At 47.0% G+C, this 11510-nt stretch overlaps 1 protein-coding gene across 1 annotated transcript in view; it reads left to right on the top strand.

Annotated features, from left to right (window-relative positions):
• Positions 1 to 11256, top strand: part of LOC111977585 (cell surface glycoprotein 1-like) — a 62593-nt gene extending 51337 nt beyond the window's left edge. The window contains exon 3 of the mRNA XM_024007079.2: positions 10182 to 11256. Coding sequence (XP_023862847.2) covers positions 10182 to 11256 — 1075 coding nt within the window. The remainder of the gene's footprint in view (positions 1 to 10181) is intronic.
• Positions 11257 to 11510: the final 254 nt, after the last annotated feature.

An 11510-nucleotide genomic window follows, 5' to 3' on the forward strand; every position in this document is an offset into this window, starting at 1 on the left:
AGTGAATCGTCTGCACAGACAGAGCGCTCCATCCCATAATATAAAGTCCCATTGTCCTACGTCAACAATGTTTGATGGGTGTGACAATGTTATTTCAAATATTTGTCTGCTCAAAGAAAACTGTGATTAAATCCCACATATGCTTTATTGGCGCTATTACTGGGCTATTGGCAGAGATGTTAACAGCAATATGATTATCATCATATATTTTCTATAGCTACGAGAAGGTGTTTCCGTGAAAAGCCACAGGCTTTAAAAAGTTACAACTGCTTTTTAGTAGCTTTCTCCAATTTTCCAGCGAAATCTGCAGACAAAAAATGGTTATACGACTTATTTCTATACACCTCTAAAATAGTGGTAGTGCCCTTATTATTTTTTTACTTTATTTAACTTGGCAAGTCAGTTAAGAACAAATTCTTATTTACAAAGACAGCCTAGGAGCAGTGGGTTAACTGCCTTGTTCAGGGGCAGAACGACAGATTTTTACCTTGTCAGCTCAGGGATTCAATCTAGCAACCTTTCGGTTACTGGCCCAACGCTCTAACCACTAGGCTACCTGCCACCTTATCTTTCCTTAGCATATAAATCCTGACTTTCCTAATCCAAGCCATACAGTTTCTAGTTACAGTCTACAGTGTCGGATGGAGAGTGGAAACAGAAAAAGCCATGGCGAGACAGAGAAAGAGACGGGAGGTGGAGGGGGACTAGCCAAGTGCAATCGTTGCAGGGTGTGGTAATACATCGAAAGGTGGTGGCATCAACGGGAAAAACCTGAACAGTTGCATTGTAGGAGTGGTGACAATAAAGATTTTGAGACTGACTTGCATTTCTCAGTATGTGAAGACAAAGCCTTGTCATCTCTTACCAGGGTTGTGAACTGCACCCAACATGTGACCTGTCACTGAGCTCAAAACTCCTGCTAATGCAATCTGAGACTGGACAGCCCTTTACACAAAACCTGCATCAGGCTAATTGACATAACACACACTCCTCCGGTCCTAAAATAAACCAGGTAAAGAAAGAGACGAGGAAGAAGAAGTCTGGAGCTGGAGCCTAGGGTGTCAGGAAACCATGTGTGTATTATTTTGGCAATTGACGAGGGCCTTCCATAAAATAACAATCACAGAGCGAGCGTGAACTTGCAGTCGTCTGGGGGGGTTTGTTTATTGTGTGAAAATGATCTGATAGCTTCTGTCATTCAAACACAATTCATGAATTCCGGAATGATGTTGTGGTGGTGTACGGCGATGAGGGCTTGGTCTTTTGTGGGTTCCTGGAGAGCCGTTTCCTGGTGGAAAAGGTGTGTTCGCTTTTCACTGGCGAACGCACCCCTGACAATGACCTCAGATGTGAGAACATTAGGTTCTACTCATCACTGGGGTGCAGTTCCCTCCTTCCCTTGCCTCCTCGCGCCCTCCTCTCCTGCTGCAGTGTGCCGTTATCACAGAATGGCTAAACTATCACGTGGAGGTATTCGTGTTTGGAGATGACTTCAGCTGCTGAAATAAATTCTCCCCTCTAAAATCGTATGGGTCGTGACTGTTCCTTGGTGTCATTGTGTCTCGGTGCTCATGGTATTGCAGTGGTTCTGTCATTATTTTATATTGCTCAATATTTGGACATTTTGAGAGGTAAATGGCCAACAAAGTACAGGGTATGGTGTCACAACGACAAGTACAGGGTATGAGTTAGATGGCGTCACCCTCCTCTCCTGTGTTCCACTGCCTAACAGCCAGCACCCCTCCTGGCTCTCACTCTCAATACAAAACATTAGACTGAACAAGAAGCAGAGAACTGTGCCTGTAACTGTTGGGAGCATTGGGACCGCAGTGATGACAGGACCCGGCTGGTGACCTGAGAGGTGCAAGGGGACGTCACCGGGCCAGCGGGGTGAAAAGGTAAGAGGGACCCACTGAGGTTCCCCTGACCTCAATTATCACAATAATACTATGGCCTAGACCAGTGGTATTCAACTCTTACCCTTCGAGGTCCGAAGTTTTCTGTTCTACCTGATAATTAATTGCACCCACCTGGTGCCCCAGGTCTAAATCAGTCCCTTTAGAGTGGAACAACGAAAGAAAGTTGTGGAACTGGCTTTGAGGTCCAGAGTTGAATTTGAGGGGCCTAGACGAACCCGTGTTTCCAATAATGCTATATCCCTACAAGACCACAGCACACAGAGAGAGAGAGAGAGAGAGAGAGAGAGAGAGACGAGAGAGAGAGAGAGAGAGAGAGAGGAGAGAGAGACAGAGGAGAGAGAGAGAGAGAGAAGAGAGAAAGAGAGAAAGAGAGAATGAGAGAATGATAAATGAGGGAGAGAGAAGGTGGAGAAAGAGCAATTTATAGACACTTTATAACGAAATTAATTCAAACAAGTGATACTTCCAAAAGTACCGAAAACATCAGGCGGGGCACCTCAACTCTTTGTTGACTGAGACTTGCTTCCATGTTTACGGTCGACCGTATGTGCTGTGCATGACGGCGGGGCATGGCGTGTGCCAAAAGAGGAATGGCACTACCAATACCTGTGAGTTCAGTACATACATGGAAACACAGGGTTTGTCAAAACAAAGTTAATGGCCAATTAGAAGAGTGCAAAGGTGTCTTGTTATTTCTTCAGGCAGTGTGTGGAGTGGGCCAGTCCTTCCGCCTCACAACAGCACTTTTTCCAGGTATATAAACTGTATACAGCATGCTTTATGTGGTGTGACCAGACCAGACAGACATGCTTAGTTAGCTGGGCCACCATTAAAACATTCCACCCGTATAAAATATGACAACAGGACAATAAAAGTATAACCATCACAGCTATCCAGTACTCGCTGGTTGACTACGGTAATCGCCAGCCCACCTCCTTCCTCCTACAGCCCTTTTCCCTCCCGCACACCAACTCCCCTATCTCCCCTACACCCCTTTGTACCGAGTCCCGTTTTCCATTCCGGAGGGGTCTTTTCTCCATAGCCTGGTGAAGGGCAGGGCAGCCTGTGGTGGAGCTGCTCTTCGATGGTCCATAGGATGAGATGCCCTGACGCGAGTGAGATGCGTAACGCTTAGTTTACTATGGTGCTGGCTGAACTCCTTTATGCTTTTAGGCAGTGTAGAGCAACACAGGAGGACGTCCATCACCTCCAATGTACTGTAGACCTGTTGATGGGCAATCGCCTGCCAGTCGCATATCCTGTTTTGGTGATTTGCTGCTGATACTGTGAATACCTAAAACAAGTTAGGTCTTGGAATGTGGGCCGAAATATCATCATCAATACACACCACTCATGCAGTACACCGTCATCTATTTTCATCTGAGGGGAATTTTGGTTGAGTGAGATGCTGATGTTGAATGGAAGATTGCCACGTTACTTATTTTGACATTGTTTTGCTTGACTGTGGGAAAAAAAGTAGGTTAGCAGCTCTCAGGCTTCGCAGATTGACGTCACTTCCTGTTCACATACAGATCTTAATTTGATCACCCTGTTACCAAAGAACTTTCCTGCAATGCAGAACATTTTTAACTTGTAGTGTTTTTTCATTTTAAAAACACTTCCGAAGTTTTTAATTTCCTCTTCAAAATGTTATATTTGGTTTTCCATTCCGAAAAATGTATCACCCCCTACAAAAATGTAAATGCATTATAATCCACATAATAATTCACATTTCCTGTTGCTGCAGGATTATTTTATTGACGTAGCAAACTGGCTCCAATTAAGATCCGACATCTGTAATCAGTCACTCCGTTAGATCATACAAAATGTCTAATTATTGTCATCAAGTAGTGAAAAGCTGTGGTAGCCCATCTGTAGTTTGAGCTCTCTTCCTGCCTGTCCATCAACCCTTCTCTTGATCAATCTGCAAACGCTGCTTTGCTCTACTAGATGAAGATTTGGAGATTGTCACGCCCTGACCATAGAGAGCCTTTTTATTCTCTAGGTCGGGGTGTGACTAGGGTGGGTAATCTAGGTAGTGTTTTTCTATGTTGGCCTGGTATGGTTCCCAATCAGAGGCAGCTGTTTATCGTTGTCTCTGATTGGGGATCATATTTACGCAGCCATTTCCCCACTGTGTTTTGTGGGATCTTGTTTATGTGTAGTTGCCTGTGAGCACTCCATAGCTTCACGTATCGTTTGCTGTTTTTTTATTGTTTTGTGCGTTTCACGAATAAAAAGATGTGGAACCCATATCACGCTGCGCCTTGGTCCGAATGTTATTTTGACTATCGTGACAGAGATAAACCAAAGAGTTCACTAATTTCTCTGAGTCATAGGTTTTGTCATAATTTTTTGTATTGGTACTGTCACGCCCTGACCTTAGTATTCTTTGTTTTCTTTATTATTTTTGGTTAGGTCAGGGTGTGACAAGGGTGATATATGTTTTTGTCCTGTCTAGGGTTTTTGTATGTTTATGGGGTTCTTACTAGTCTAGGTGTTTTGTATGTCTATGGTTGCCTAGATTGGTTCTATGGTTGCCTAGATTGGTTCTCAATTAGAGGCAGCTGTTTATCGTTGTCTCTGATTGGGAACCATATTTAGGCAGCCATATTCCTTGAGTATTTCGTGGGTGATTGTCTATGGTTAGTTGCCTGTGTCAGCACTATTATTATATAGCGTCACGTTCGTTTTGTTGTTTTTGTATAGTTCGTTCAGTGTTCTTTCTTCATTAAAGAAGATGTACTCAAATCACGCTGCGCTTTGGTCTCATCACTATAACGACCGTGACAGGTACTATGATGCAAGTATCTCACTCTCCAGATAAAACAAGGGACTTAGCATTGATTCCCTCTGTTTTTGAACTATAACAGGTTCTGGCCAGCTAGACTCTCTGCAGACAATTCACCATAATTAATGGTTGGACTCATGTAGTAGTAATGACAATGTTTCAGGGAAAACATTCTGGTAGGCAATATCAGGTTTCATTTGATTAGTGACTCATCAGTGGTAGTTTGATTATGGTGATTTTTCTCAGTTCGGATGGCAACATGTGTTCAAGGACAAAACTCTATGTAACACCACAAGGTGCAATACTGACCTGAACTAACCCAACGTTATCATGGTGTCATTCTGTCTTAAAGTAATAAAAACACATTCACTACCTTTTACGATATAGTATAGATTTATCTAAATATTTGATCTGCTTCCATTTTTTTATTATAGCAATGTCAAAACACATACTAAATCCCAGTGATAAACTTTGATCAAAACATATAGTTGAACATTAAACATACCAATACTAAGATCACACACATTGACAATCTGCAGAATATGTAATTCAAACCAGAATGTTCAAATATCTACTGCCAGAATCTGTCGTGGTAGTTTTAGGAGCTGGTCTGATTGGGCCAAGCAGTACAAAGCCAACAGGATCCTGATGAGTACTGTACAAAGAGGAGCCTCTAGTCAGCCAGGGAGTTCAGAGGAAAGCGTCCGTCTGTCTCCTGGTGAACAGAGATGTGGACGGAGACGTCAGGGGGAGGCAGATGACCCCTGGCACTGAAGACAGGCCACATCAAAGACACACTAACTCACCTAAATGATAAACATGCCTCGTTGATATACTAGAAATATCTCACACACACACACACACACACACACACACACACCAGTACCTCTGGATTGAGATCTACAACTATAACATTAGGATATATCTTCCCGGATGGGGAATGAGATTACACTAACATGCTACTGGGGCTACTCCTTATCCATAATATAATCACTGTTCTCATTTGTCATCGCATGGGGCTGACCAGCATCCCGGAGTCGCCTCTTCACTGTTGACGTTGAGACTGGTGTTTTGTGGGTACTATTTAATGAAGCTGCCAGTTGAGGACATGTGAGGCGTCTGTTTCTCAAACTAGACACTCTAATGTACTTGTCCTCTTGCTCAGTTGTGCACCGGGAGTGAAGGGAGTAGTACACAGCGTTGTAAGAGATCTTAAGTTTCTCTGCAATTTCTCACATGGAATAGCCTTCATTTCTCAGAACAAGAATAGACTGACGAGTTCCAGAAGGAAGTTATTTGTTTCTGGCCATTTTGAGCCTGTAATCGAACCCACAAATGCTGATGCTCCAGATACTCAACTAGTCTAAAGATGGCCAGTTTTATTGCTTCTTTAATCAGATCAACAATTTTCAGCTGTGCTAACATAATTGCAAAAGGGTTTTCTAACGATCAATTAGCCTTATAAAATGATACACTTCGATTAGCTAACACAACGTGCCATTGGAACACAGGAGTGATGGTTGCGGATAATGCCACTAGTGGCCAAAAGGCCGTATTAGTATGGGCAGTGCCATTGAGGGCTTCCACCATTTTAATGTAGTCAACTGGGTCGGACATCCAACTTCATTGGCTGATCTCTGCTGGTGACCCTGTTGGAATCATGTCCTACCTGGTCATCAGGAGGGATCACCCAATTGTGAAGAAGAAAATTGACTACTTCAAAATGGAGATTGCCTCAATGGCGCTGACCATGCTGTCACAGACGCTATAATGGCACAGATACAAAGATGAGTCCTCTAGCTAACTCTATGGATCTAGCCCACTCCCCTATGTTGGTCTAAGGCCAGTTTGGCAGACCAAAGTAGAGGAGCGCAGAGCCATCCCATCCCTGTGTACATAACCTTTAGGAAGTATCAATCAGGTAAGAGGATGGAATTGTGTTCCCTCAATGCATCATAGTCTGTGTTCCTATGCCATTCACTTTTTCAACACAGAAGGTATAGGTTTAGGTACTACCAACCAGTAACTTGCTCTTGAAGTCCAGAATCGTAGGTAGACGTCAATACCATGAGAGCGACAAGCCATAAAAATCCCTACCACCTCATTTTGGGTTTTCCATTCCCTCTTAATTGAGTTGATCATTTCCCACAATGCATTGCGCTAGCATACCTCCTTGACATTTGTGGTTGGTGGTGGCACGCATGGTATTGTGCTTGGTTACCATAAACCTGAGATATAACAACCTGCTAGTCAGAGAACACACATCGGCTGCATTTACACAGGCAGCACAATTCTGATCTTTTTTTCCAATAATTGGTCTTTTGACCAATCATGTCAGATCTTTTCACATCAGATCTTTTTCAGAGATGGTCTGATTGGTCAGAAGACCAATTAGTGGGAAAAATAACCGATACGGGCTGCATGTGTAAACGCAGCCATCTAGGCCACACCATGCACATATTAGCCTACCCACTTGGCTGCACCAAGTGCGGTTTCACAGAGAAAACAGCCTAGAACAACCTGCTAAAGAACATTACAACCTCAACGCAGAGCGCATATTAAAACTCTCCAGGAGAGCTGCTGTGGTCGCTGCGCGTGCTACAACTCCAAACCCACCAGACACCCAAGAATCAAGCAAAGCTAGTTCAGCCAGGAAACCTGAGTGTTGCATCAGCTGATATGGCACTAATTAGATTCATCATACTAACTTTATACGGTGGCCTAATAGTCGACCAGGTATGCACACACATTCTCTGCCGGCTGCAAGCTATGCGCTAATGTTCTTGGTGACATGCTAATGCTGTAACATGCATTACTCGCTAGCGTGTCAGTTTTCTGCTTTCCTACCACACACCCCAGTTTCTATTTGGGCTCTGCTTTTGTTTCGGTCAAAGGGATTGTCTAGCATACCTTATTCTCTGTCTGTTGTTATTGTGATGTATGCTCTGTTATGATGCATGAGCAGAGCCTAACGTCAAGAGTAATGTACTGCAGGTATTATGATCTTAAATAAATGGTTAAATGAATACGTGGCGTTTCCTGTCTGAACTGGTGTTTATGGGCAGAATTGTACCTCAACAAAAGTGGCTTCCCTCAGCAGGGTCAACTCAGATCATCTGTGGGAGGCGTGAAGAAGTGATGTGATTGACACGGTGTTGTTTATCTTCTTGATCTGTGTGTCGAAGGGTGAGATATTACTGAGTGACTAAGCATGTTTTTTCCCTCTGTGGCTACGTTGCCTGGACTTGCAGACCATAACTCTGCCTCTTCCTGTAATGTCTAGGGGCTCTATTCAATCCGTATCGTAGAAGTTCAGCGTTACAGCGTGATTGAAATGTAATGGCATAGTTCCTGCATTCACGGTATACGCTGCAATAGGAAATTACCTTTAAGCAGTAAGCCACGAGGAGGTATGGTATATGGCCAATATACAACGGCTAAGGTCTATTCTTAAACCGGACGCAACGCAGAGTGCCTGGCTACATCCCTTAGCCGTGGTATATTGGCCATATACCACAAACCCCCGATGTGCCTTATTGCTATTATAAACTGGTTACCAACGTAATTAGAGCCATCAAAGTTTTTGTCGTACCCATGGTACAGTATGCGATCTGATATACCACGGCTGTCAGCCAATCAGCATGTAGGGCTCGTACCACCCAGTTTTTAAATACATTTATACAGCGCAATCTGTAACGGTTGAGCTATAGAGATTGGATAAAGCCCTAGGATTCCTGCTACTTGAGAACAACACATGCAGGCAGATGGGAGGATAATTATGCTTGGCAAGAACTATACATTTTTATAAAAACCTATTTCCCCCCAATGGTTTACCAATGTGTGCTTTCCAAGCAACTGATTAGCTGTATAATAGGTCTCCTATGATATAATCTTTCATGACATTGGCATTTACCAAAATCAAATTTAGCTTGATTTAACTTAGCTTGATTTAACTTAACTTGATTTAACTTAGCTTGTATTGCTTTCCATCTCAGTGCACTCTTTCCCTAGTGATGTCCTCACATGGCACGAGACATCCAATCATCACACACACACACACACACACACACACACACACACACACACACACACCACACACACAACACAACCGGAGGTAAAGTGTTTTACACACAACAGGGAGTAAGGAGGTGTGACTGGTGGCCCACCAGCATTCCCGACAGCACACTTGTCATCGAGCTGTCCTATAACCGTGAGTGTGTCACCCGATCTGTCCCTATAAACGTGGGTGTGTCACCACCTGATGCTGCCGGCTATTTTTAAACACTGGTTTATTTTCACAGTGTGATGTCATCAGCCCCCGACAGCAGTAAAACCCACCGGGGTGTTCACACCGGGGTGTAGGGAGACAGGGAGCGGAGCAGAGCGAGACACACGGGGGGGGGGGTGGGGGGGGAATGGTAGACACAAGTTCCAACGGGAGGAAGCACAACAGAGAGGGGTATTTTACCCCTGACGACAGGCCCAGGGCCCAGGGTAGTCTCTCTGTTCCTCCTGTCCTCTCACCCTCTCTGTGGGTTAGGAGGACAGCCAGGGGCGCAGTGATGGAACTATGTGAAGTTTCCACCACATGAAAAGGCACGTTAAATCTATGGATGTCTCTTTCCTCCCTTTCGGATTCACAGTCTCCTGCATTTACCAGACACAAGTTAAAGAACCAGAATTACCTTTCATAAATTGAATAAGCATTTTTTTTTTGTCCTAGTGGGGATATCTTATTGCCTTCACAGCCAAATGAAATCACCTAACTAATACCAGTGTTTCTGTATGTCTTACATACACCATATTGCAATAATCTATCTTATTAACTTCAGTTCCAGTTTGAACAAACCAACTGGGCTACAAACATGGGAGTGCACAGCAGTGGAACTGACCTTCAGAGTACATACACATCATATTTAACATTCTTTCCGTTCATCACTTATTGGCATAAACAAGGCAGGTAGGAATAGCTCACCCTCATTCTGTTGATGTTTGCTTTGTCACAGTAGAGACATTGAGGCTGCAGGGTGTTTTGAGACAGGTTGTTTGAGCAATTTTTAATAATCGGTGTTGGCCCAGGTCCAAAACAGCAGACTTGAGTTGTTTTGAAAATGGGAGTGAGTCAGACAGCAGAGAGACAGAGAGACAGAGAGACAGAGAGACAGAGAGACAGAGAAGACAGAGAGACAGAGAGACAGAGAGAAGCAGAGAGAAGAGAGACAGAGAGACAGAGAGACAGAGAGACAGAGACAGAGACAGAGACAGAGACAGAGACAGAGACAGAGACAGGACAGAACAGACAGACAGACAGACAGACAGACAGAACAGACAGACAGACAGAACAGACAGACAGACAGACAGAAGACAGACCGACCGACCGAATCCCGACGACCGACCGACCGACCCGACCGACGACCGACCGCCGACGCGACGACCGACCGACCGACCGACCGACCGACGCGACCGACCAGCCGACCGAGCCGCATCCGACCGACCGACGACCGACCGAACCCCGACCGAGCGACCGACCGAACCGAACGACCGACGGACGACTCCGACCGACCGAACGCCGACGACCGACCGACCGACGACCGACCGACGAGCTCCGACCGACCGACCGACCGACCCGCGACCGACCGACCGACCGCCGACGCCGACCGACCGACGACCGATCCGACCGACCGACCGACCCGACCGACCGACGACGACCGACGCCGACCCGCCGACCGACCGACCCGACCGACCGAGCCGACCGATCCGACCGACCGAGCCCGACCGACCGACCGACCGACCGACGACCGACCGGCGACGACCGACCGACGACCGACCGATCCGGCCGACCGCGACCGACCGACCGAGCCGACCGATCCGAGGCGACGACCGACCGACGACGACGACCGAACCCGACCGACCGCCGACGACCAGCCGAAACCGACACACCGACCGACCGACTCGAACCGACCGAGTCCGACCGACCGACGACCGACGACCGAACCGACACCACCATTCCGACCGACCGACACGACCGACGACCGAACCGACGACCGACCAGAACCGACCGAACGACCGACCGAACCGACCGCCGACCGCGACCGACCGAGCCGAAGCCGACCGACCGACCGACCGACCGACCCGACGACCGATCCGACCGACCGATCCGACCGACCGACCCGACCGACCGACCGGACGCCGACCGACCGACCGACGACCGACCGACCGACCGACGACCGCCCGACGACCGACCGCACCGACGGACCGACCGACCGACGACGCGACCGACGACCGACGCCGACCGAGCCGAGCCGAACCGACCGACGACCGACCGACGACCGACCGACCGGACCGACCGGACCGCCGACGACCGACCGACCGACCGACGACCGCGCCGACCGCCCGACCGACCGACCGAACCGACCGATCCGACGACGATCCGACGGACCGACCGACCGACCGACCGCGACCGACCGACCGGCGAGCCGAGACGACGACCGACCGACCGACCGATCCGACCGACCGACGATTTCCGATCGATCCGCCGACACCTGACCGACCGACCCGATCGACGTACCGACCGACCGAAACAGCTACAGACAATACTCATCCGTGAACCTCGGAAGGTGGCATCTCAGTTGGTCTGCCAGGGCTGTTTGGAAGCAGAAGAGATTTTTTTGTCAAGCATCAGACAGACATGAACACTGTAAAGTGTGGGCTGTGATACAGAGACAGCGCTAGAGCAGTGAAAGCACATGCGGATCCGAACATAACGTACAGCATATCCATTACCCTGTCTGCCTGATCCC

This window comes from Salvelinus sp. IW2-2015, linkage group LG18, assembly GCF_002910315.2.
Source record: "Salvelinus sp. IW2-2015 linkage group LG18, ASM291031v2, whole genome shotgun sequence".
Classification (NCBI taxonomy): Eukaryota; Metazoa; Chordata; class Actinopteri; order Salmoniformes; family Salmonidae; genus Salvelinus; species Salvelinus sp. IW2-2015.